Source organism: Oncorhynchus nerka, linkage group LG3, assembly GCF_034236695.1.
Source record: "Oncorhynchus nerka isolate Pitt River linkage group LG3, Oner_Uvic_2.0, whole genome shotgun sequence".
NCBI classification, from domain to species: Eukaryota; Metazoa; Chordata; class Actinopteri; order Salmoniformes; family Salmonidae; genus Oncorhynchus; species Oncorhynchus nerka.
The window spans coordinates 42,177,663-42,205,169 of NC_088398.1; the positions used below are offsets into that span (position 1 = coordinate 42,177,663).

Consider the following 27,507-nt stretch of genomic DNA (forward strand, 5'->3'; position numbering starts at 1 on the left):
TGCTATTCATGGGTTGCACCCCCATCACTCGGTCGCATAGTTGCCAATGTTATCAATATTCATGCAGATTCCTCAAGCACATATGATGCTCAAAAGTAGAACGTGGGCTAATGACTGTGTTCTCTAAATTACATTTTAGGACCTCGGGGACTACAATGACGTTGCTGAAGTAGGCACATATTTAGCAGGAAACAACTTTGCTGTTATCATCATGTTGTCAAATGTACTTCAGACAAATGGCAATGGTGTCTGTCATTAGCTAGCACATTTCTCAGTGAAAATCCATGAATATAGGCCTAAATAGAATAATTGATACAGGACTTATAAATTCTTAGATCAACTCTCCAGTAGGAGGTGCTGCCCAGCCTATAGTTTTTTTTCTGATAGTGGATATAATGTTCCAGATCTGACATTGTTTCAAATTTACCATCAAAACAACATGTTGAAAATTGGTTACCATGATGACATAACCCTGTGGTTGAAATTTCACCCTCAAAACAACATTTTAAATGCATGACGTTTTGCAAATCCAATGTATTTTCCATGTCACAATACATTAACAAATTAAGTTGAAACAACGTTGATTCAACCAGTTTATGCCCAGTGCCTACTGGGCACAGACATACATTCAACATCTATTCCACGTTGGTTCAACATCATTGTGTTAAAATGATGTGGAAACAACATTGATTCAACCAGTGTGTGCCCAGTCGGTGGGTTGTCCTCCTCTGCCGCTATTAGTTACTCTGAGTGACGTAGAGGTGGGCTGGCAAAGTGCTAAGTGGTGTAGTTTAGAAATGCTATCAGTATAATCAAATCATCACAAGTCAACGAGACTCCAGATAGCGCGCTGTTAGTACACCCACGACTTTCGGATGTATTCCAATGCAAATATCTTGGCGGAGCTGTCGTACAATTGTGCAGATGTGCGATAGCATAAAAGAGTGTTTAGTCGTCTCTCTTCCAACTTATTATCTTCATTCAATAAGTTGACAGATAGTGCAGTCAAACGAGTGTCGTTCTTTGAATGACTTGTCCTGCAGTCGTTAGGTACGTCCAGCACTTTGTCAGTCTTGTATCAGTTCTCAAATCAGATCCATACTTGAGCTCAAGACCTGTCATCCTCAAAGCGCGTCCCCCGGAACTCTGGAGTGGACAGATATTAGAGGGACATATAACTTGTTATACACCGCTCTATGTCATTTCTTATCTTTTGTCAAAAACAAGCGACACAATGGATTTCTCGTTCTGCCGCCTAATATGTCTTGTGATTGCAATCACTATGTTCAATCAAAGGTGAGTTGAGAAGTTTCATTTGCTTACTTCAATATTTTTTTACCTGAAGATTTCTTTGAATAGTCGTCTTTTACTTTTGCTGGTGTAGTCATTCATCTTCGATATATAAGTTAATGAAATAATGAATGTTCCCGAGTTTATCTAAAGTTTGCACCACAACAAAACCTACAGTTGCTACATTATTTTCGGCTGTGATTGTATTTACATTTTGCAGCACCTAGCTACAGTTTACACTCTACTCTAGTCTATGTTGGCACAATCACTATAGGTTCATTGTAGGCATTGCTCTTGTTCACAAATCATATTGTGCAATTAAGTACTGTACAATAAATAACTCCGAATAACTTTTAACTTCACAAATCATGTTCATTTAGCATTATATGAGTTTGTCACAACTGAATAATACGTATCATATTATTGACGTGGTGACTAACTTTACTGTCATAAAGATCAGACTATTTGCATGATAATGTAATGCACATGGAGATTTTTAGGAGATGTCAGCAACGACAACAAAAAAACGATCTTTGTTCCACACTGGGTCAGTGTAGGTATCCTGCTTAGGCTATTGTAATAACCCAAAGTTGATTTAAAGGGATATCAAATGTTTACTTCTGCGTAACTGTTTTACTGATGAGGATGCTGTATCACAGACAGACTACATTTCTTTCATGATTTACATAAATGTTCCCAAGTACTTTTCTACTCAGAATCAAAGTGATGTGAATTTGCTCTTAGGGTTTTTCAATGACTCTAAAAAGTTATCCCACCACGTTTGAACCGAGTGTCTATTTTCCATTCCTGTTAACATGGTGTCCATCCTCTCTGGTGACAATGCCCCTTCATTCAATATCAGACTGCGGGACTTAAGGTTTGATGTCACAGAGTGCTTTGAGACATGGCACAATGAGTTGAAGAAATGCAATCTGTTATTTTATCAATGACATTTCAGAAACATGTTTCTTTGATCAGTCCTGGCATTACAGTAACAACTCTGGCAATATGAATGGTTGCACAAATGAATATTTATGTAATGAACTTCCTGAGCTTGACTGGTGTGTGTGCTCGCGCCCCCATGTGCGTATGTGTGTGTGCGTGTGTGTGCACGTGCGTGTGTGTGTGTGTGTGTGTGTGTGCAACAGGCAATATATTTTAGAATGCATAACAATAAAATCATTCAAACTGAATTTTTCATTTCCTCAATGTACAACGTGCCACTTTTCGACCTTCGACTACTTCATGAGTCAATACTGTCAGAAACAATTTACAACCATAAACTCTCAGAAGTGTAATACTGTAAAACACCCGACTCCTGTCATGTAAATGACAGTTGTTACAAATGATTTACATGCCACAGAAGTATCAATCATGTGCTACAGTACAGACACACCTTAACATCAAACCTTCTGTGTTCCAGGGTAGATTCCAACAAGATTCTTGGGCTGAAGATCCCCAATATCGACCCCATTCTCAATGCTAACACCGTGTGCTTGACCCTGCCTGGACTGAACCACAGACAACTGGAGGTGTGCATGAGAAACCCCGACGTCACCGCCTCGGCCATCCAAGGCATACAGATCGCCATCCATGAGTGCCAGCACCAGTTCAGAGGACACAGGTGGAACTGCTCCAGCCTGGAGACCAGGAACAAGATCCCATACGATAGTGTGGTTTTCAAACGAGGTGAGTCACCTAACAGACAGTACGGGGTAGGGACCCCTCCTGAGTTTAAAAAAAATTGTGCTTCTGATTCCCACACCTGCATCCCAAATGGCACCCTATTCCCTATAGTGCACTGTTCCCTACAGTGCCCTTACTTGAAAAACGTATTACCCTATGAAGGGCATAGGATACCATTTGGGACCTATCCCACATGTCCCTTTTTACTCATTCACTTTACACACAGCGTTTGTTGTTAGATCTCTGGCGTTTGGTTATGGATGGGTATGTTTTGCCTGAGGCAAAAACAAACGTTTTCAAATGAGTTGATTCATCCGCTAAGAAATGCATACTTTGAATGAATATTTCGTGCCATGGTTGCATTATATGAAATATATTTTCTTGTACTACGTCAGCAAGTTATACAGTAGGAAATACAGTAGCGAAACGACAGGTATGACGCTATTAAAGATAATGCAAGTTTTAGTTTAGAAGCTTTTATGAGTGGATTTTGCGAATGCAGCATATTATGCATGCCCTATCCAATTGTTTGTTTGGATATCTAATTCTACTACAGGAAACATATCCGCTTTACCTCAAACATGTATCTGCTTGTTGATTTATTCTGACATACTTTATGGGGCCATATTTCTACGTTAGTCTAAATTAAAACTAGGCTAAAAAGCCAGTGAGACACATAAAGTGAGCCTTCTCGGGGCCCGGCTAATGCTTTTACTCTCTGTCAGTGCAAGTGCTGTGAATTGGCTCACAGCACTTTCCCAACTCTCAATGGTAATACATAAACCTGTTTAGTTGGTTTCTGTAACACAAAGTGACAGTTTTCTTCAATCTTTCATTCATTTTCCCACTTCCTCAGCCATCAGTTCAGCCGGGCGTGCCTCTCACTTTAAATTATTTGTTAGATTGATTTGTTCCAGGTCTCTCGCCTCAGTCTGCTAGGGAGGAAATCTAAAACAGCATTTTCATGTCTGTGTCTCTGGGCTGCATCTAAGTGCGGTCCTCCGTCCCCCATGGAATCATGGGGAGTTGGAGAGGCGGAAAAACGACTGTGTGTGTGTGTGTGTGCGTGTGTACGTGCGTGTGTTTGAGTGAGTGAATAGGGGATGATCAATGGAACATCATCGACTATATCTTATCTATCCTCTATACACTTGGGATGCTTTTCTTTAAGGCTTTCTTTACAAGCCCCAATATGCATTGAACTGGGATCATGGCCAGTTTAGGACTTGTTCAAACTTCTGCACTTTTTTTTGGACTCCAAATGTCATTTCTAATTGATACTGTATACCTATACATATTTAACAATAACAGTTACAATTGGGAGTTTTTAAATGATACAAATGTGACCAATCAAATTCTTTCTTGATCATGTCTTCTTTTTGTCATCAAAAAGTAAGAAGATCATTGTTACAAATATCACAAGTTGAAATAACACAGGATAAGTAACACTGAGCATCTCTACAATAGTAACAAATTTGGACTGTTTGTAGTAATATCATTTCCCCCTCAAACTGAAAGCAGTTGAATCAATCCCAAATCGTACCCCCCTCCCGTTTCAGTCGAAAGCTGAGGGTTGGAGCTGGAGATAAGCTGCATTGATAAGTCATATTCAAGAATCAATTAGTACATTATCATTCATTTATAAGCCTAAAAATGGATGTAGCAACTGCAGATCTCCCCTTTAAAGTCTTGAGTATGTTCTAAACATGTTTATTTTATAACACTTTTTTCCCCCTCTTCTGTAAGTGATTCTGAGAAGGGCTGGTTTTACAGGAACTCGGGGAGTCATGGTTACAGGCTATTAGCTCTGATCACCACTAAGGAGAGTACAGTATAGACAGACACCTTTGGTGAATATGCTCTGTATGTTACCCTGTAACCCTTGGAATGGGCAGTACTGGACAGAGAAACTCTAGGCGCATTAAGTTGCTGTAACAATGTTAGGATTCTGCACGAACAACACGAGTAAGGTCCTCAAAATCGCCTTTACGCATGTGAACCTTCTGTCAGAGATGTGTAGAATAATATGTATTTATGTGGGCCTACTTACAGCATGTGCTGTCAAGTGCTGCAAAATTCTGGTAACTTTCCCAACCTTTCCAGGTTTTCCAGAAATCCCCATTGGAAGATTCCCGGAATCAGAAAGCAATAAGCAGGAAATCCGAAATCCTCTAACCTAGGATTTCTGGGGGAAAAAACGTCATTTTGAAACCCTAGTACTGGTAACTTTCTGCTATTTCTTTTTGTTCCGCCTTGCTGCATCACCCATAACATGCATGGCATGACAGAGCAGCCCATACTGGCCTGATTAGGGCTGAGACGCCGTGCGGCTGCTGTGTGTGATTTGGCAGGCAGATCAAAGGGTTTCCGACAGTAGCCAGGTTAATTGTAAACATGCTGGAGAGCTCAATAAAGGGAGAGCTTTAAAGGGGATTAACAATACGGAGCTCACATCTGCTGCACCACCACCGGCCACTTCCAGCCCTGTTAATGATCACCGTCAGATCCTTATGTTGAAAGGATGGTGGGGGTTTGTTCACTCTCAGCCCCTGGGCCTGGAGACATGCAAGTGTTTGGGTTTAATTGCTGTTGTCCCAGATGTTTCTGCCTCTGTTGTGCTGTGAGGTAGGGTGGGGATTTATACTGGTACTGCAGTGTATCTCAAAAACCCATCAGGGCTCATTGGACTTCTGTATAGCTCCACAGATAGTCATCTACTGCGCTGTACTTGTATGTGCAGTAGGAATCAAAAAGGACTATAACAGGATAGTATCTCTATTGTTCATCTTTTCTTTCTCTTCATCTCTTGTAGGTTTCCGAGAGAGCGCCTTTGCGTACGCCATCGCGGCAGCGGGCGTGGTCCACGCCGTGTCCAATGCCTGCTCCATGGGGAAGCTGAAGGCGTGCGGCTGCGACGAGAAGCGGAGAGGCGATGAGGAGGCTTTCCGCATCAAACTGAACCGGTTGCAGCTGGAGGCCATCCACCGGGGGAAGGGCATGGTGCACGGAGTCATGGAGCACTTCCCTGCAGACCTGCCCGGGCCTCAGGACTCCTGGGAGTGGGGAGGCTGCAGCCCGGACGTGGACTTTGGGGAGAAGTTCTCCAGGGACTTCCTGGACTCGCGCGAGACATACAAGGACATCCATGCCAGGATGAGGCTCCACAACAACAGAGTTGGCAGGCAGGTGAGAGGAGGCGTTTCAGCTACTGACGAGGGCTGTTTGGGGGGGGTGGTTGGTAGGGTTGCTATGGTAAAAAGTAGTGCACTTTATAGGAAAAAGATTGTCATTTGGGACATATTCTTAAATCATTGAGGAGTTCTGAATGGAAAAGATGTATTGGGGTAATATTTGATATACCGTAATTTCCGGGCTATAAGCCGCTACTTTTTTCCCACGCTTTGAACCTCGCGGTTTATACATTGACGCGGCTAAACTTATGGATTTTTCCCGCTTTAACAAGATTCATGCCGCCAAAAAACTGAGCACCGTCACATAATGTGACGTAAATCGAGCGCGCTCAAACTTCCCATCATTCTGATTACGGTAGTCATTTTGTCACCCTCATCATGGCAAAGACACGGAGAAATGCATATGATGCAGCTTTCAAGTTGAAGGCGATTGATCTGGCTGTTGGAAAAGGAACTAGAGCTGCTGACAGCGTGGAGCATTATCAAAAAATCCACTATCATCAACGGGTTTCGAAAGGCTGGACTGCTGCGTGTTGAAGAAGGCAGCGTTCCAACATCGGATGAAGCAATTTTGAGGCTATTCAACTCCGACACCGAAGGAGATGACTTCAGTGGTTTCAGTGCACAGGAGGAGAAAGATAGTGACCAATGACTTTAAAGGCTGTGTAAAGTTCAATTGTTTCAATGTACCGGTAGGCACCTGCGGCTTGTAGACACGTGCAGCTTATTTATGTACAAAATACATATTTCTTTTAAATTCAGTGGGTGCGGTTTATATTCAGGTGCGCTTAATAGTCCAGAACTTACGGTATATGCATTTTATATATACAGTTGAAGTGGAAGTTTACATACATGTACACCTCAGCCAAATACAGTTAAACTCAGTTTTTCACAATTCCTGACATTTAGTCCTCGTAAAAATTCCCTGTCTTAGGTCAGTTAGGATCACCACTTTATTTTAACAATGTGAAATGTCAGAATAATAATAGAGAGAATGATTTGTCAGATTTTATTTCTTTCATCACATTCCCAGTTGGTCAGAAGTTTACATACACTCAATTAGAATCTGGTAAATTGTTTAACTTGGGTCAAATGTTTCGGGTAGCCTTCCACAAGCTTCCCACAATAAGTTGGGTGAATTTTTGCCTATTTCTCCTGACAGAGCTGGTGTTACTGAGTCAGGTATGTAGGCCTCCTTGCTTACACACAATTTTTCAGGTCTGCCCACAAATTGTGTACAGGGTTGAGGTCAGGGCATCGTGATGGCCACTCCAATACCTTGACTTTGTTGTCCTTAAGCCATTTTGCCACAACTTTGGAAGTATGCTTGAGGTCATTGTCCATTTGGAAAACCCATTTGTGACCAAGCTTTAACTTCCTGACTGATGTCTTGATATGTTGCTTCAATATATCCACATAATTTTCCAGCTTCATGATGAAGACTATTTTGTGAAGTGCACCAGTCCCTCCTGCAGCAAAGCACCCCCACAACATGATGCTGCCACCACCGTGCTTCATGGTTGGGATAGTGTTCTTCGGCTTGCAAGCATCCCCCTTTTTCCTCCAAACATAATGATGGTCATTATGGCCAAACAGTTCTATTTTTGTTTCATCTGACCAAAAAAGTATGATCTTTGTCCCCATGTGCAGTTGCAACCCATAGTTTGGCTTTCTTTATGGCGGTTTTGGAGCAGTGGCTTCTTCCTTGCTGAGCGGCCTTTCAAGTTATGTTGATATAGATACTTTTGTACCTGTTTCCTCCAGCATCTTCACAAGGTTCTTTGCTGTTGTTCTGGGATTGATTTACACTTTTCACACCAAATAACTTTAATCTCTGGGAGACAGAACGCGTCTCCTTCCTGAGCGGTATAATGGCTGTGTGGTCCCGTGGTGTTTATATTTGCGTACTATTGTTTGTACAGATGAACGTGGTACATTTAGGCATTTTGAAATTGCTCCCAAGGATGAACCAGACTTGTGGAGGTCTAAAATTTTGGCCGATTTCTTTTGATTTTCCCATGATGTCAAGCAAAGAGGCACAGAGTTTGAAGGTATGCTTTGAAATACATCAACAGGTACACCTCCAATTGACTCAAATGATGTCAATTAGCCTATCAGAAGCTTCTAAAGCCATGACGTCATTTTCTGGAATTTTCCAAGCTGCTAAAAGCCACAATCAACTTAGTGTATGTAAACTTCTGACCCACTGGAATTGTGATACAGTGAATTATATGATAAATAATCTGTCTGCAAACAATTGTTGGAAAAATGACTTGTGTCATGCATAAAGTAGATGTCCTAACAGACTTGCCAAAACTATAGATCGTTAACAAGACATTTTTGGAGAGGTTGAAAAACAAGTTTTAATGACTCCAAGCTAAGTGTATGTAAACTTCCAACTTCAACTGTACTTCACATGCGACCTGTGATAAGACTATGCACTTTGTATGTTAACAAAGCCCATTGTTAATCTGACTCCATCAAGACTATTCAGCAATATGCAAGAGACTATAGTTTAGTTACAGGAATAAAGCATCAAGAAAATAATAAGAATTGTCTATCAAAGGCAAATAGATGTAATTACATTGTAAAAATGAATGATGGCATTAGCTTAAGTTACAAAGCATTAACAAGCATTACAAGACATTATTCTAGGCATGATCAGAGAGGGAGAGAGAGAGAGAAGTCAGCCTGAAAGGTCATGCCCCAAGAGTCCCAGAGGTGGAGAGAGAAAGAGAGAGTGTATCTCACCGGCGCAGGTCAAGAACAAAGAAAGGAAAGCTAAGACCCTTTTATAAGCATCTGACTTCAAAATCTGAGTTGTGGACTAATAGCATTACTGTTCAGTTAACGTCCAACCAGACGTCAGACCTACAGAATGTCAGGACAACAGAACCGCTGCTTCCCAGAGGTGTGACAGAGTGGGGGTTGGTGAGATAATGCAGCTTTCCTAAGACAACACAGAGGAAACCTTGCATACTGTTGATAAGAGTCACTTTAGGGGCTGGGCCGCCCTGCAAAGACACATTAACCAATGAAAGCAGGTAAAGAATGAGATGATTATGACTTGAATCCTAACGGTCAAGTCATTTTGAGACACAGTGTCTGATTTTATTGGCCCAGAAGTCAGTAGTTAACCTATCAATACAGATGACTCACTGATTTTCTCCACATGATGCAACCGCCTTGCGAGTGTGGTCTCTTTGAGTCAGGCCTCCAATCCCACTGTATTCTTAGTAATGTTTGTAATCTGGCTGTTACAATAACACCCAAGGACGCAGCTGCGTATTGTGTTCGAAAGTGCTCATCGTCGTAGTATGGTTTTGAAGATATCTATATAGGTTGATTGATATGAAATAAATATCATAGCTGACATTTATTGACAAATTCAGTGTCGTCACCACACCTCACCTTCATGCATACATACATTTTCCTGTCATTCTTACGTTTCAAAGCAAGGTGCCCCCTTATTCTTGTTGTGGATGTCTATGCCATAACTCTTGTTCAAGTGACTTGGATCTTGTGATTTATGAATGCTCTATTTAATCAACGTTCTACTATGGGCTTTCCCTGTGTAGCATGTGGCTAATGACGAAGCTTGGTTATGATGGCCATATAGCATTGGTCTGGAATGCGAACAGTTTCCTTCAAAACATTGGTTATACTTAACGCTAGTTTTCTTTGATTGGTGTTATGATACCATATGTGATCAATCGAATAATATAATTTTGGTGTTCCATGGGGATTTTCCCAGACAATGTAGTTGATTTCATGGACAGATGCTTGGTGTTGACAATGGTATTATTGTTCTGGTGTTGGACTAAGTGGATTATTTGTGTCAGATTTGTGTTGCTCCAGAGATGACAGGAAGTAGCAGTATCAGGGGATTGGGTTATGGGTTAGTTCAGTATGTTTTATGAAAGAAACAAAGAAGAGAAAGTGCCCATGCATTACAGAGTTTATAATAGAAATTATCATATACAACAATTACTACCACTCCTACTCCTACTCCTCCTTCTACACTATTACAACCACTACTACTACTACGACTACTACTAATACTACCACTACTACTACTACGACTACTACTAATACTACCACTCCTACGACAACTACTACTGATACTACCACTACTACTACTACTGCTACTACTCCTCCTACTCCTACTCCTCCTACTATACTATTACAACAACAGCAACTACTTCTAATACTACCACTACTACTCCCCCTACTCCCACTCCTCTATTACAACAACTACTACTACGCCTACTACTAATACTACGCCTACTACTAATAATAATAATACTACCACTACTTCTACTACTACTCCAACTCCTCCTACTACACTATTACAACAACAACTACTACTACAACTACTACTACAACTACTGATACTACTACTACTACTACTACTACTACTACTACTACTACTACTACTGCTACTACTACTACTACTAATACTACTACTACTACTACTACTACTACTACTAATACTACTAATACTACGACTCATCCTACTCCTACTACACTATTACAACAACAACCACAACTACTACTACTTCTGATACTACTACTACTCCTTCTACACTATTACAACAACTACTACCACTACTACTACTGATACTGCTACTACTACTACTCCTTCTACACTATTAAAACAACAACAATAACTACTACTACTACTACTACTACTACAACTACTCGTTCTACACTGTAACAACATCAACAACAACTACTAATACTACTACTACTACTCATACTACAACATTACAACAACAACTACTACTACTACTGCTACTACTACTATTAATACTAATACTACTACCACTACTACTACTACTCCTACTCCTCCGACTACACTATTACAACAGCAGCTACGACTGCTACTACAACTAAAACTACCACTACTACTACTACCTTCTACAATATTACAACAACAACTACTACTACTACTACTACCAACCACTACCCCTTCTACACCATTACAACAAAAACAACTACTATTACTACTACTCCTTCTACACTATTACAACAACAACTACTACGACTACACTATTACAACTACTACTATTACTCCGTCTACACTATTACAACAACAACTACTACTACCACTACTACTACTACTGCTCCTACACTATTGCAACAACAATTACTTACTACTACTACTACTACTACTACTACTACTACTTGAACTTTATTTAACTAGGCAAGTCAGTTAAGAACAAATTCTTATTTTCAATGACGGCCTAGGAACAGTGGGTTAACTGCCTTTTCAGGGGCAGAACGACAGATTTGTTTGAACTCGGGGGTTTGAACTTGCAACCTTCCGGTTACTAGTCCAACGCTCTAACCACTAGGCTACGCTGCCGCCCCTATTACAACAACAACTACTACTACTACTGCAGCTACTAGTAGTACTACTACTGCTATTACTACAACTAATACTAGTGATACTGCTACTTCTACTACCTATTGTTACTGTTGATGCACTGGACACTGATATTTAAATGACAGCGATAAGTTCTGTATGCTCCCAGGCAGCACTGTAGCCATAAACAAAAGGAGTAGTAAATTGCTCATTGTTCTACGCTTCCTCCTCAGTAATTCGGTCTTGTATCTTTCCATCAGTTTACTTCTGGTTTCCTTGATTATTCAGACAAAACACAATTGTGGAGTTACTTAGCGAAGCAGTGAGAGACAGATAGATAGAGAGCCTCAGATCATAGTCATGCTTCTCATGTGCAGCATGATAAAGCCATGCTCGGCCCTACACAGTGACCCATGAGTTTGTCCATAGCAGAGACACAATAGGCCATGACACCATTTGTTTTTTGGAAAAGTTCAAGAGGCCAGTGATATACTGTACAATCAGATGACATACATTAAAAAAAACGAATAAATAATTTCCAAATCAATAGTCAATTTAATCCTCTTCTTAAGATTTTCAGAGTTTCTATGTTTGCGTATTACGAGGCTGCTGTTCTTAGTTGGATCCCAAGATTAATGATATATGATCAATGTTACACCCTTTGGTTTTAGGAAGCTGTAGTGTTATGACAAAAATCTATCGATATAGGGAAGATAGAAAGACATAGCTAGCTACTAACGTTTGATATATTCGACACTCAGGGTGAAATGTTGCAGGGAAGATTTCATAGTTTGGGCACATTGAAGCTCTGTTTTTGCCAAGAAGCCTATTTGGCAACAGTAGCTGATTGTGTTAGAAACGTTACCTGCTGCTACTGGGAAATGCTTTGAAACTGTCAAAACCGCTTTTTGGAGACAGCTTCTTGGATCACGAGGGGAGCCAAGAAAACCGGCACTATTAACATAGCATGAGTTGAAACAAAAACTTCCATTACAAGTAGATTCACAAGAACGTCAATCAGCAGTTGCACTGTGTAATTTAAAGGAGCTGTGTCTTCAAATGTATTTCTGTAAGGCTCTGTTACATCTACTTGGAATTGAGTTTATTGTGTGCAGTGTCAATGAACTCAGTGTAGAGTACCCGAGCTGTGTTTTGACACAGATATGACCAGCGTTCAATGCTGCAGAGTCTGTGCATCTGCTAGTCGTCTCTCAGATCAGGTTGCACAATCCTCTGGGCGTGTGGAGTGCAGTTCTCTTAGCACACCTCAAAGTATCAATGCTTTAATGAGTTCTACACTGGGAGAAGAAAACAATTGAAGGTGTCAATGTAATATACTGAAGTAGTGTACAGAGACAGCAGAGGTACAGTATGACTCAGGGAGTGGTGCATCGTTAGATGAATGCCACCAGGGCAGTGCCTTGATTACTTCAAACAGAGCAGAAAGCCCCCCCCCCCCCCCGAATCAAAACGAAAACACTGACAGGTGAGGTCTCAAATAATGCCTCATACCCTCTACCACCTCCCCCAACACCTCCCCTAAAACAAAGTGGGGTATACATGTCGCCTCATGCCCATCCTCTGGCTCTCACGACGTTCAGTCTTGTTAAAAGCTCTAATTAGTGGCTGCTGGCTGTTTGGAAACAGATGTTTAAACCCAGCAAAAGATTTTAGACATCAAACAGGGTGGAAAGTAAAGAGATTCGCCCTTCCTTCCCCACAAATACAGATTTCAGAGAAGTTAATCAGGGGAGAAAAGTTTGTTGTTTTTTTATTTTAAAAAAAAATCCCTCTCGCACATCCCTCTCATTCGGACTAATTTCTCTTTTCTTTATTTTAAACAAACGTTTAGCACAATTTACTTCGCAGCTGCAGGTGTGTAACTTTCGGGGTAAGGGGGGTCGTGACCCCCACCAATATTAGTAACAGGTCAATTTACCCCCCCCCGATAATATACCATGATGAGTTTAATTGATTGGAAAACACTCCCCTACTGTAAAGCGCCAGGCAGCTATTGGATTTATGTGGCACAACAGTGACTAATTTCCTCGTTTTATGATTGGACCCCCCCACACTGCCAAATACCATTTGGTTGGTCCCCATAGGCAGCTGGCCGGTTCATGGTAAAGGGAAAAGAGTTGAGTACTGCTTGTAAGAAAAACAGACTCTTAATTTCCCTTTTCATCCATCTGCATTTTATTTATTTGGTCTGCAGTAACAGCTCAGCACCGCACGCTCCCCTCTCACTCTTTCTCTTTGTGGTGTTTGTGCTCCAATGTATGAATGTTTAGAAAGTTTCAATTGAGTAAAAGTTCATGAACATTTCATAAATGTAGTCCTACGTTGTTGTGTAACTAGCAAACTATTGGTAATTACATAATTTTGTGTAAAAATGGTTTTATACCGAGTGATGCAATGTTAGTTTGGCTATATTTTAGCTAGGATAACGTTATCTAGCTAGTTAAGCTAGTACCAAAGCTAGCACCACAGTATCTGGATCTTTCCCTTTTCAACTATAGTTTTAGATTAGCAGCACTCAGTGAGTCAATGTTCAGTCTAGTGAAAAAATTGTTGGTGCCCTTAATGGAGGTGCCAATGCCAAAGAAGAGAAAAGTGCAGGACATACGATTTTGGGGGGCAGTGCAGAGGACTGTAAGTAAATTAACGAATAGCTACATAGCTAGCTAGCTACTGTACCATTAATAATAGACTGGTACTATGTAGTCAGCTAGCTAGCTATACATATTGCCTGACAGTAAATACATAATTTAGCTAATAAAAGCAGAATATAATTAATGTTAATAAGCTAACCCCATCCTTGTTAAGGCTAGCTATTTGTGTATATGATAATGGTATTTGGTCATATGATTATTGCAGGGTTCAAAGACAGTCAATAGAGAGAGTGAGAGAAGGAGAGCACTGCCCATGTTGAGGCAGGGTGAGGACGAACAGGTCATTAGGTGAGAATTTGGAATTTGAGTTATAAGACAGTCTGGTAAAGCACATTGCACAGCAATTACATTGCACACAGATTGGAACAATCGGTTCAACTCCTCATCTTTTCTGACTGTATCCCAAGTGATATAACAAATGCTGTTGCCTGCATTCTGATTTCATTTGGTTGTCATTTGATTGTGAAGACGTGGCTGTGCTCAACAATGACACAAAGCAGACTGAACCATGTTGTCGTCTATCATATCCACCAGGAAAAGCTGGATTCCAAAGATAGGAAAACAATATGCCAGAATTGAATTTCTGTCAGTGACAGGCTAAAACAGGTACTTGGCACATTTAAGTGAATTGAGACTGAAGATCTGACCCGTGGTGAAGGGTACACAAATAGAATAATGGGTTTTGACATTTAAATGTAGTTAAACCAAGAAGGCGTGTGGTAGGGATTTTCTGAACTGTTAAGAGTAACAACAAAGTTGAACGTAAAACAGAAACATATTGGTATTTCAGTTGTGATTTGGGTATATTGACCAAATTATCCGGACATTTTTGGATGTATTTTACTTTCAAAATTCAAACAATAATTTCACAACTATATATATATATATATATATATATATATATAATAATCTCCCGGGGTGCATTGCCCCCAGACACCCCTAGCGGGGGAACCCATTGACCTTGAACCTGACCCCTACCCCCCAATATCCAACACAAAGTTACGCCCTTGCACAGCAGTATGTTTGTGTATAATGATGTCATGACTGATCGGAACATCGTTTTGAGGTTCCCGCTGCATGACTAAATGTTTACAGTGGCTGTCGACAACATGGAGACATTTGCAATGGTAGTACATTCCGTTCAACAATATGTTCATTGGAATCACTCAATTGGAACTGCACACCCGCCACACATGCTGACATCATTTCACATGGCATGTCTGTATTCACAGCTACGAGCCCGAGCAATGTGCTAAGATTGTAGACGGACACATTTACATGTAAATGCAGGTAATTTCATGACAACGCAAACGGAGCTTTTCTTTATACCTCCGGGATAGCTTCTTTGAGCGGCTGGTGCTGTGGGTGACAATTATCTTTCTGCTTTTATGTTGTATATTTAGATTAATGATGCTGTTTTTTCTTCTCTCTCTCTCTCTACTATGTAGCAGAGCTTATTACACCTTGACTGTGCATTGTGACTTTTTGTTCTGGCCTTTTTAAATCCTTTATGGTTGCCTGTTGGATCTCCATTAGAGGCATGCATCATCTGAGGAGAGGGGGCATTCCATTGGCCTCCAGAACAAATGTGCGCCACTGTTAAAGCACGGCAGGTGGAAACTGTTACGGATAACATTTTTACTAGGAAGGCCAAATTGGATCGGTGAATGTTGTGTACAATTAACAAGAGAGTAATCCTGCACATGATTGGCGTGTAGTGGACGGTTCTCATTTGGTCTCCTTATTGCTTTGAGGTGAAATGATCGTTTAGTGTCAATTGTTGCGTGTCTCCATCTTAACCGTCCTTTGATGACTTGTGTTTGATTTACTTCAGTGACGCTGAAGCTTAATGCGGCGTGGGTTTGTTTATATTCTTTGAAATCGTGGCTTCACATCCCTTTATGGTCGCTGTTACATGTCTTCGAATGGAACAACATAAAGCAGTGGGCGAACTTTTGTTCGTAAAAAATGGCGGTTTACAATTCCAGGACAGATATATTTAGCACAAATATCTTAGTGGTTGTAGCGAGCTTCATAATTGAATGTCATATTTGCTAAACATTGAGTCGTTATCGTACTGTTAATACCGTTGGAGACAGACAACATACCAGTAACAATTCACAAGTAAGACAGTCAACAGAAGTCATTTAGGTCATAACATTTTAATAGACAATTAAACCCCATTTTTAATGACACAATAAGGATGACAGGAGTAAGGGAATTAAGAATGATGACAATATTAAACAGACACAGCATTTGATAAAGGAAGGAGCAAGGCTTGCGTCACAAATGGCACCCTTTTCTCGATAAAGTGCACTACTTTTGACCGGGGCCCTGCGCTGTATTTGGGACAGAGAGATAGTGAAGCGTTTGAGTCCTCTGTAGACCATGTAATACCTTGTTTTGCCTGTGGTCCTACTCTGCTACCAATATGTCTTATTTGATCTCCGTCTGAGGCTGGTTTATAGAGGAGTCTGTCGCACTCTTCCCCAATTAAAACAGCCCAGATGTGTGTTTCTAACGGTGGTCTGCCAATGAATTTGGGGGCAATTACTTCAAAGTACATTTTTTTTTTTATTATTCTTTGCATAACTACAGTTTATAAGACCTACATATGTAACACACAATCTTCAGTGAGACTGACAGTCAAAGGCCTGAGATAGAGGCCTTTGGAGGATATGACCATGTGTAGTTAGACATTAATGTTTCCTCATATAAGAGGGCATTCAAATCGAGGCAATACACAAGGGAAAAAATCTTATTTGGCTGTCCCCATGGGAGGACCCTTTGAAGAACCCTTTTGGGTTCAAGGTAGAACCTAATGTGGAAAGGATTCTACATGAAACGAAAAAGAGGTTCTACCTTAAACCCAAAACGGTTTCTTCAAAGGGTTCTCCCATGGGGACAGCCAAAGAATCGTTTTATAAGATGATACAGATGATAAGATGATACCGTTGTAATACAGAGGTAGCAGCCTTTGGTATTACTGTAAATACTGTATGTATTGTTTGTTTATATCATCTGACAGTGATTACCATGTATAATATAGTATGTGTTGCAAACATGATGGATTATTGTGTGAATATAATTTAGAGCAGGGGTCCCCAATTAAATTCAGCCTTGGGACGATTTTTCCTTGAGCGGAGTTCGGAGGGGCGGAACATTGTTATAAATCATTTGTACACCGCAAATTGACAGCAAGAATCCCAAACAGATACAGTGCCTTCACAAAATATTCTTACCCCTTGACTTTCTGCACATTTTGTTGTGTTACAAAGTTGAATTATAATGGATTTCGTTGTCATTTTCTTTTGTCAACGGTCTACACAAAATACTCATAAAATCATGTCAAAGATGAAGAAAACGTCAGACATTTATTAAAAGAAATTATGAAAAATAAAACACAAATATATATTGAATAGATAAGTATTCAACTCCCGAGTCAATACTGTACATGTTAGAATCACCTTTGGCAGCGATTACAGCTGTGAGCCTTTCTGGGTAAGTCGCTAAGAGCTTTCCACACCTGGATGGTGCAACACTTGCACATGATTATTTTCAAAATTCTTCAAGCTCTGTCAAATTGATTGTCAATCATTGTCGGCAGATCTTTTCAGGTCTTGTCATTGATTGTCAAGCAGATTTAAGTCAAAACTGGAACCCGGCCACTCAGGAACATTCACTGTCATCTTGGCAAGAAACTCTAGTGTAGATTTGGCCATTTAGGTTATTATCCTGCTGGATGGTGACTTCATCTCCCAGTGTCTGGTGAAAAGCAGACTGAACTAGGTTTTCCTCTAGGATTTTGCCTCTGCTTACATGTAGCTCCATTCCGTAAATGTTTTTAGCCTGAAAAAACTCCAAAGTCCTTAATAATTACAAGCATACCCATAACATGATGCAGCCACCACCATGCTTGAAAATATGGAGAATGGTAATGTGTTGTATTGGATTTGCCCCAAACATCATTTTTTGTATTCAGGACAAAAAAAAACGTTTTTAAAATTACCATATGTTTTGCAGTGCTACTTGAGTGTCTTGTTGCAAACATGTTTTGGAATATTTGTATTCTTTACAGGCATTCCTTCTTTTTATTCTGTCAATTAGACTAGTATTGTGGAGTAACTACAATGTTGTCGATCCATCCCCAGTTTTCCATCACAGCCATTTAACTCTGTAACTGTTAAAGTCACCATTGGCTCATGATGAAATCCTTGAGCGGTTTCCTTCCTCTCTGGCAACTGAGTTAGGATGGACACCTGTAGCTTTGTAGGGACTGGGTGTATTGATACACCATCCAAAGTGTAATTAATAACTTAAATGGAATTTCAATGTCTGCTTTTTATTTTACTCATCTACCAATAGGTGCACTTCTTTGCGAGGCATTGGAAGACATCCATGAGTCCATGCAACTTATTATTTGACTTGTTAAACCAATTTGTTTTTTCATTTTTTATTAATTTGTCAAAAAAATAAATACAAAAAATTCCACTTTGATATTTTTGGGGATTGTGGGTAGGCCAGTGACCCATAAAATCTCCATTTAATCCATTTTAAATTCAGGGCCTAACACAAGAACATTTGGAAAACGTTATTTTACTCTCTTTTATGTCCAATATGTTTTAATTAAATAAAATCACCTGCGGACCATCTCTTGGGGAACCCTGCTATAGAGTGAGACCTGTACAGGACAGGCAGTGTTAGCAGTGAGCGTCAGTAATGAGACCAGTGTTAGGCTAGGTTGCATTCCAAATGGCATCCCTATACACTGTAGGCCACCAATACTCAACTGACGGACCGCGGTCCGGATCCGGTCCCAGAATGGGTTCAATACGGACCGCGGGTACCCCCACAGGAATGCACAATTTATAGTCCAATATTTACACTTGTTTTGGGGAAGGGGGAGTCTGATAAGAACAGTTGTGATGTGTAGCATGAATGTATATATGTGTGTGAGTGTGTGTGTGTGTCACAGGAGGTTGGTGGCACCTTAATTAGGGAGGACAGGCTCGTGTTAATGACTGGAGTAGAATTAGTGGTATCAAATACATAAAACACATGGTTTCCATGTGTTTGATGCCATTCCATTTGCTCCATTCCAGACATTATTTTGTACCGTCCTCCCTTCAGCAGCCTCTACTGGTGCATGTGTGTGTGTGTGTGTGTGGATGAGTCTATATCTGTGTGGGTGTGTGCGTGAGTGAGTGCATGTGTACTAAAGTGTGGTGGGTCAGTGCAGGTGGTCAGTCCAGTTCAAGTGTTCAGCACTGCGATGGCTTGTAGATAGAAACTGTCTCTGAGCCTGTTGAGGATTGCAGAAAATGTACTTTAAAACTGCAAAATGTTCTCTCTGCCAAAAAGAGGGTGTGGGAACAGTTTGAACAGTTTGGGGTCGCATGCATCGCAGGGTCGCAAGGAGGGGGTTTGTTACTACGCCGATAAATGACCATATCCATCCGGACCTTTGCCGTCTAGGAAATATTTGTGACCTCACTTTTTCAAATTGTACTTTAGTATACCTGCCATAGGCCATACTGCTTTGGTCAAAAGTAGCGCACTATATAGGGAGTAGGGCGCCATTTGGGACTCAGATTAGGAGTTGCTAATCAGTGGATGGCAGACACAGGCATGAGCATCAGACAGTTCCTGTACTCTGATCTATGTTCTCCCCTCCAGGCTTGTCTAGCCGCTGGTCCTATGAGTGAGATTCTGAAACCCAGTCAGTCAGTTCCGAATCCAAAAGGGCTCCTTAAATCACTGTCAGCGTCTCTCGTCAGTCAGTCACCTGTCGGAGAGCTCGGCAGACACCTCACACACGCTTCCTCCTGGTGCCACAGGCACGTGGACTCAGCTCACGCTCCCAGGTGCACGGTTGGACACGGCGTGGAGTAAAGGGAACAAGCTGGCAGGTCCCATTCCCTAAACTGTGAACAGCACTGAGGGTTTTACACCCGTTTTGGTTTCAGTCGTCTCTCGTTTTAGTGTGCCTTTTTTGTTTGCGTCCTTCGCTTACAGGTTCCAAGATATCGCTTCATCCAGATGTTTTTTTGGTTTGTTGTAGTTAACAAATCTTCTAGATTGATTGTGAGAATTCCTGGGGGAAAAAACTACAGTAGGGATACAATTAGACTGGCCCGTTCAGTGTGTATCTAAAGGGTTAAGTGGGTAACTGTTGTGTAATTACAGGGTGTATGTAAAGCCAGAAGGATGCAGTTCAATGCGCTGATGTAAAAACTAAGCATAAAAGTATTTAGCCAGGTTTGTGATATTTCGTCTGAATGGGCTGTGATTAATAGTTGTTAACTTTGGCCCCAGTGAGATCAGGTGTTGTTTCTCTTTCCTTATCATTCCTAATGGAGGATTCAAGTGGGTCAATTTATCACTCTCCAACTCTCATTCACACAGAATAGCACTTTCTCTCTATTCAATGGAAACACCTACAAGAGGCCCTGAAATGGAAACCCACAGCACACAAACCCAAGTCTTCAAAAAAAGATTGTCCTGCTTCTCCACAAAGTAAATCTGCTTTTGGCAACTGTTCAAAATGACCTTTAGTCTTAGAGTGGTTACGACCATGTCCTCGGCTCAAACCGTCAGAACGCTCTGTTTAATGGATCAGAACACAGCTGAATAATAAAGTTGGGTTTCAACTCGTTTCTAACCAAAGGGGAAAACACGTTTCGGGATCTCCTCGCTCTTCAGCGGAATCTCAAAACAAAGAAAGAGAAGCCAGCACATTAAATAGTACAGTTTCACCCCAGCTCGTTTCATCTGTGACTCACATACTGTACTAGTAGAAACCTAAATCCTTTGGCTTTCAGCAGACTAAACTTGTTTCCAATCGTCTTCATGTGTGTGTGTGTCCCAGGGCAGCTGGTTAGAGGCCTAGGAGAGAGTAGAATGTGTGAGTGCTGAAGGTGTGTGTGTTTGTGCTTGTGCTGTTGATAGGGGTGGGTGTAAGGAGCATCTGTCAGTGCTGAGGGTGGCCCCTTTTCCTGTTGGTAATTGGATCTAAAAGTTTATAACTCAGGCTGACAGATGAGTGCGTTGTTGAGAGAATGGGAGGTCTGGGAGTGTCGGAGGGACATCCTCAGTCGGGATGTGAACTTGACGTTACTACAGTTCAGCGTCGGCGAGTCAGTTATTCCACGCAAAACCGCTCAATATTAGGCTAGTGCTACTGTACCTACATGTTTGTGATGCCTGTCATTTTTGTTGATGCCTAATTGGTTACTCAGCAATGTGAAACACACACACACACCTCATTTTGGGAGAGGGGGCCAGGATCAAGTGGAAGGGAGTTCCACCACCTTAGAGTGAGAAATGGTGTACATAAAGTTTATTTCTGTTGAACATTATTGCAGAAAAGTCAAGCCAATTACTTTAGTGACAATTATACATCCTAAGTGTTGCCAGTTGTACAGTGAAAGAGGAGTCTAATCACAGTCTAGTTCATTTGCCTAATTTGATTGACTGAACATGTGTCCTGCTGCAGGGATGGGGATGAAGGAGGATGTTAACGTGCAGTTCCCTGTTCCCCTCTGTGCAGGTGGTGATGAACCACATGAGACGGAAATGCAAATGCCACGGGACATCAGGAAGCTGCCAGCTGAAGACCTGCTGGCAAGTCACACCGGAGTTCAGGGTGGTAGGCTCGCTGCTCAAGGAGCGTTTCCACATAGCCACCCTCATCAAAGCGCACAACAGGAACACGGGCCAGCTGGAGCACGCCCACCACCCCACACACAGACGGCTCAACGAGCTGGTCTACTTTGAGAAGTCCCCGGACTTCTGCGAGAGGGATCTGCGGTCCGACTCGGCCGGAACGCAAGGGAGGATCTGTAACAAGACGAGTCACGAAATGGACAACTGTGAAAGCCTCTGCTGCGGGCGAGGCCGTAACATTTTACAGCAGACCCGCAGTGAACGATGCAACTGCAAGTTCCACTGGTGCTGTTACGTGGTCTGCGAAGAGTGTCGAATAACAGAGTGGGTCAGTGTCTGCAAATGAAGAAATGCCGAAATGTAATAATCAACCTTTTTTTTTTTTTTTTAACAGAGAAAGACTGCAATACACCCCTTCCCTTTGCAATGGACTGCCATTTCCATTAATAGAATGGATCGCACGAAAACAAGACTGGAATATAGCCAGTTCAAAGAGGTGCACAACCAATGTGTGCACAGCATGTGTCCAATCGCCACAGTTCCCGAGACTGGATCTGCACTGCCTTTCATCTCGGGAAGTGTTTTTAGGATACATTAGATGAAAGATAGTGAGATACTATGGATGGTATTGATAACTGAGCACTCATTTATTTAATCAAGGCTTCCTGAAAATGACAAATGTTGGATTTTGTTATCTCTAGACTAAAACAACTGCATGGGATCCCGGTAATTTAAGAAGAAGAAGACAAGCAGCAGTTGGGGAAAAGCTAGAGATTGTTCTAGAATGTTACATCTACTCTTGCTATACTCAGAGCGACAGGTAACCATGTCAACTCATTTCGAATGTTTTGTAATGTTTCAGGTTACAAAATGTGGCAATTCTGATGATGTCACTCTGCAAAATGGCTACCTTGTCCCTCACAACATTACATTTGTCCATACTGGCAACAAAAAAAAACAGGAAATGTGGACTAGAGTGTTGACTGTTGCGGGTGTTCTCTTGCAAGGATGGAGTTGGGAAGACAGAGGATCAGATGATCAAGCGATAGAGACATGAGTAGTTACAGTACACAGAACGGACATGAGAAACAGCCCGAGGGCAAATGGTGGAGCTGATTCATGTCTGGAAGGCTGAAACGATGAAAAGACTGGGCCCGTTGGTTGGTCTATGCAAAACCGGGTCATCTATAGCCCTGCCTTCACACGACTAACTGTTGACATGTAGTCGATGTTATAAAGCACTACCGTTATCTCATAGGTTTGACTCAATGGACAGTTAGAAATTGACTGGGTTGTGGTGGTGGTCCAAAATAGGGGAGGGGTGTTTTTCTATTGGGCACAGGGGTGGGTATAGTGCGTTTATTCCCTGGTTTACATTTGCCATTTTGCAGATATTAATATATGATTTCTTCCATCCTAGCCAAATGTCATCATCTGCTTGTGCTTCCCCTATCAATGTGTTTTGGTACTTCCCTGATCCACTGTACTTTTCCGCACGTTAATTATACCACAGGTCAATATAGTCTACCAGTCTAACTGTCTATACTGCTATCTATCCACCATTCATAGTGACAATAGTGGTAGGTGGATCGTTTGCAGGTTGACGTATATTGTCTTGTCCTGAAGGCAGAAGTGAGTGATGTCCCCTTAGATTGGCCAGCTGGCAAAGTCAAAATTGGCTATATTGTAAAAATGTATGAAAAGAAAATCCTTTTTGGTCTTCATTTTAGGTTAGAGTTAGGTATTAGGGTTAGCAGTGTAGTTAAGGTTAGGGTTAAGTTTAGGTTTAGGTTAGGCTCTGCTAGTGCAGAGCTAAGTCCAGAACAAGATTCATGACAGAAAATGTTAACCTGCGGATCATTTATCCAGATCTGATACATGCTAAGTCGCAATCATACCACACATAAAATCATTCAAATCGGCACCAATTTTCAATATAAGCGGAGATGCCAAGTGCATGAAAGAACAGTGAAGACATGAGACACGCAACTCTAAAAGCTCCCGCATTTATCTTTTTTAGGGACAATACAATTATCCTACCTAAACTAGCCTACAACACCACCATTTCAAGTGAGTACAAAATCCATGCTCTAGGCTTTAAACTGCAATGAAAATGTAACTTGAAAAAGCCTTGTTATCTGAACATTTCATTCCATTAATTCCATTTGGATCATTTGTGGGTTTACTCTCGATGCGCTGTCTGTTGCATATCATCATTCTCCCAAGTTATCTTATAATATTGGGGCCACATATCCTCCCAGCAGGCCCAGTTATTCAGGAAAGCTGAAAAGGATAATTCGGGATAGACTTCCAGTCATTGTGCTAACGCTAGTTAGCTTTGGCTCGCAAAACTACCTTTAACTTCCTTCAAACTGGACACAGAGACATACAAATGGTTCCTCTGACTCTGGGGAAGTAAATAAAGGGCCTCATTGCCAAAATCCCAATGTGTCTCTTTAACAGGGCTCTGCCTTCTCTCCGATCTGAGCGACTATTCCTCGCGCACCTAGAACCTAACGCTTCAATATAGCCGAAGTATTTGTCATTTCGCTGTTAAAATGTATGACCTTTTATGTGTGGCGTAAACACAACCAGTCACAATGTTTTAATCCGGTTAGGCTACTTCAAAAAGCCTCCTTTAGGCTACTTTCGGCCAAAATATAATTCCAGCATCCAAACTGCAGATTGTGGTGTTAAAATTGCAAACCAAGAAGTTGGTCTACTTTGCTTATTGGTTGTGGTGCATTGGTACAAAAACCTGTTTGTGAAAAACATGTTTATGTATATATATATAGAATTATACATATAGCATCAAAATCTTGAAAATCGGATTTCCCCCTAGCTGATCATTGTCTGCAGCCGGTTCTGATCGTAGTGTAGGTCTAATGGAACAGGCAGGGAGAGTTAGCTGTCCAAGGTGGTCGTCAAACCCTCAACATTCTGGCCCTTAGCCCTACGTGGCACCGACTGTGCCACAAAAGCATGCAGAAGTGGCAAAGTCGATATCCACGTTTATAATCACAGATATTGTGATTTTGGTCGTAAACATCATTTTTTGTTAATTCTGTGCCGGGGGTGTGCATTTTATTTTACAGTACAAGGGGAGGTTTGTGTGAAAATATTTCAGATGTTGCGGAGGTGGGCGATTCTTTTCTTTCTATGACACCTCAAGTTGGACCAGACCCCCACCCCCAGTACATTTCTAACTGTCCCCAATTAAGTTAGCTGTAAACCACCATTTTGTACAGATGAATGGTTGATGTAAGTTCTTCCAAACCTAAAACTCAATGCAAATATATGGTTGTCTATATTCTGTAAAAAAAATAATAATAATTGTTGTTTCAACTAAATACTATTAAGTAACTGGTTCCACAGCTTTTCTTTGTGTGTTTACACACCTTTTTCAGTTAAAGGGTTAACATTTTTAGTTGGGCCCAAACTTGTGTTTGCCCAAATGATGTGTTTGCTTAAATTGTCTCATATGTTCATTCAACTAGAAATTATTATTTGGGCATCTTACCTAAAAAGAAAAAACAGCTGTGGAACTATTTAAACAGACACAGTGTGTTTAACATACATATTTGACAGACATTGCACATGTTCATTTATAAAGTCATTCATATTCAACATGTCCTCTGAACTCACAACCTCTTGGTTTACGGCACGCTAATCTTCCTGCTACACTATCATGTCTGTGTCAACGACTGATTTCACCTGTACTGCTACACGTTGCACTTCACTGGAAATCTCAGCTCTGTTAAAAGTACACTCAAGAAAAGCTATTATGTTCGTCATAGTGATTCAGGAGTAACATTAAAACAGAGTAATATGCTCCGCCAACATTAGACAACTATACAGAAAAAACAAGAATCACTTAAATAAGTCCATCAAATCAACGATGAGAGAATAGTCAGGTTAAGAGACAATCCACCAAGACATGGTGGTGTAGCAGGAGGATCGGAATGCCATCAACCAAGAGTTTGTGAGTTCAAATCCCAGGTGCATATATAATCATCCTGTAAATAAACATGCACAATGTAATTATGTGTGTCAAATATGTGCATTCAAATCACTGTCAGTTGCACAGACTTTTTTTTTTAGTTAAGATGCCTAAGTAATGTCTAGTTGAATGAACATATGAGACAAGTTGAGCAAACACATCATTTTAAATGGACAGCATTTTTGTCAAAGTTTCCTCAAGTTGGAGCTTAGGTTTGGGCCATATATATACATTTTCTGTTCAGGTAACACTTGGAATGAAAAGTTGAGTAAACAGAAAAATGTCTGGAACCAGTTACTGAATAATAATTTGTTGAAACAACTAGATTTGTGGGTGTTTTTACAGTGCATCCTTGTTTGCTAATAGGTCCATTGTTTGCCTGGATGTGTGTTTTATTATGAAAATCGAATTTCTGCATAGAATATATCAAAATGCATTTTATCAAAGAACCGGTCAGTTAGGGTAATTTATTATGAGCAAATACATTGGGTCTGTGTTTAAAAAAAAAACACATGATATGTTACAGGTAAAATGTTAGATTATTTTGATGCAGATTTAGAAGTTTGCACATTAATTTTGTTCTGGAGAATGTGTATTTTGGGGATATAACATAGCAATATTCATTTTGTTATAAATGTATTATTTTTCATCTTCGTTGGTCCTGGTTATTTTCTAAGTTATTTTATTTTTGTGGACGACTTAATATTTTTAAAACAATAAAGAACTAAAGTTTATTTTATTTTAAAGGGACTTTAATGTGAAGACAAATGAGAAGAGTACGTTTAAAAAATATTTAAAAATAAAGTGCAACAATGGATCTGGTCATGAGTCAGCAAATTTACTGGTGATGCACATCATTCCGACTCTGTTGCCTTCCCATAGTTGTTGTTGATTGCGTGCAGCTGCAGATAACAGCACTGGGGCATCCTGGCTTAGTGATGCATTCTCAGTTCCCTAGTGTAGGATGAAGTGACCAAGTCAAGTGTAAGAATGTGAGAGATATGCTTTCAAAGTCAATAGATGTGCACTATTAATGTGGAAAAGTCATACAGACCTATTCTTATCTAAACGCACAAGCTGAGAAAAAAAAAAGAATCTCTCTCTCTTTACTGTCTTATAATAGTAGCTTGGCATCCAGTACTAGTTTGGTTCATTTTTGCCTTGGTAAGAACTGCTTGAACTGTGAGAACATGTCGTGCCTCAAACCCTAGGTTGACATGTAGCGTTTGCAATCCGCACTGAGATATCCCCAGGCCTTCTGTCAGCCGACAGTGAGCTTCATCAGCAGCCAAATTGCAGCGAGTTGATCATTTTTGCCTTATATAAACAGGCAGTACCATAAATGAACAAACAGTACTTGCGTAAGATGATTTTTAAGCTTCCCTTTGATAATTCCTTCTGTCTTTCAAAAAAAAAGGAGGAATTTCCATTTGAATCATGAATAGGTATAATCACCCAGATAAATACTTTAAAAAGAAAGCAATCAATGTGGATGTCATAAGGTGAACGCACCAATTTGTAAGTCGCTCTGGATAAGAGCGTCTGCTAAATGACTTAAATGTAATGTAAATGTAAATGTAAATTGTTGGCCATCACTGGTGCATGCATCCCTGTCTGGACTTTTAGTTCATTTGA

The 27,507-nt window shown here is 40.7% G+C and overlaps 1 protein-coding gene across 1 annotated transcript; it reads left to right on the top strand.

The window, feature by feature from the left end:
• The first annotated feature begins 837 nt into the window (after nucleotides 1-837).
• On the top strand, nucleotides 838-26,694 carry LOC115115279 (protein Wnt-10a-like). Its single transcript, XM_029643788.2, has 4 exons — nucleotides 838-1,296; nucleotides 2,714-2,979; nucleotides 5,789-6,162; nucleotides 21,757-26,694. The coding sequence occupies exons 1-4, from the start codon at nucleotides 1,028-1,030 to the stop codon at nucleotides 22,216-22,218; spliced, it is 1,371 nt and encodes a 456-aa protein (XP_029499648.1). The 5' UTR covers nucleotides 838-1,027; the 3' UTR covers nucleotides 22,219-26,694.
• Nucleotides 26,695-27,507: the final 813 nt, after the last annotated feature.

Excerpts from the sequence above, each read along its gene's own strand:
- LOC115115279 (XM_029643788.2), top strand. The coding sequence starts at position 1,028 with ATGACTTGTCCTGCAGTCGTTAGGTACGTCCAGCACTTTGTCAGTCTT. Across the intron at positions 1,297-2,713 it reads ATCACTATGTTCAATCAAAG|GGTAGATTCCAACAAGATTC; the intron begins GTGAGTTGAGAA and ends TCTGTGTTCCAG. Across the intron at positions 2,980-5,788 it reads TAGTGTGGTTTTCAAACGAG|GTTTCCGAGAGAGCGCCTTT; the intron begins GTGAGTCACCTA and ends CATCTCTTGTAG.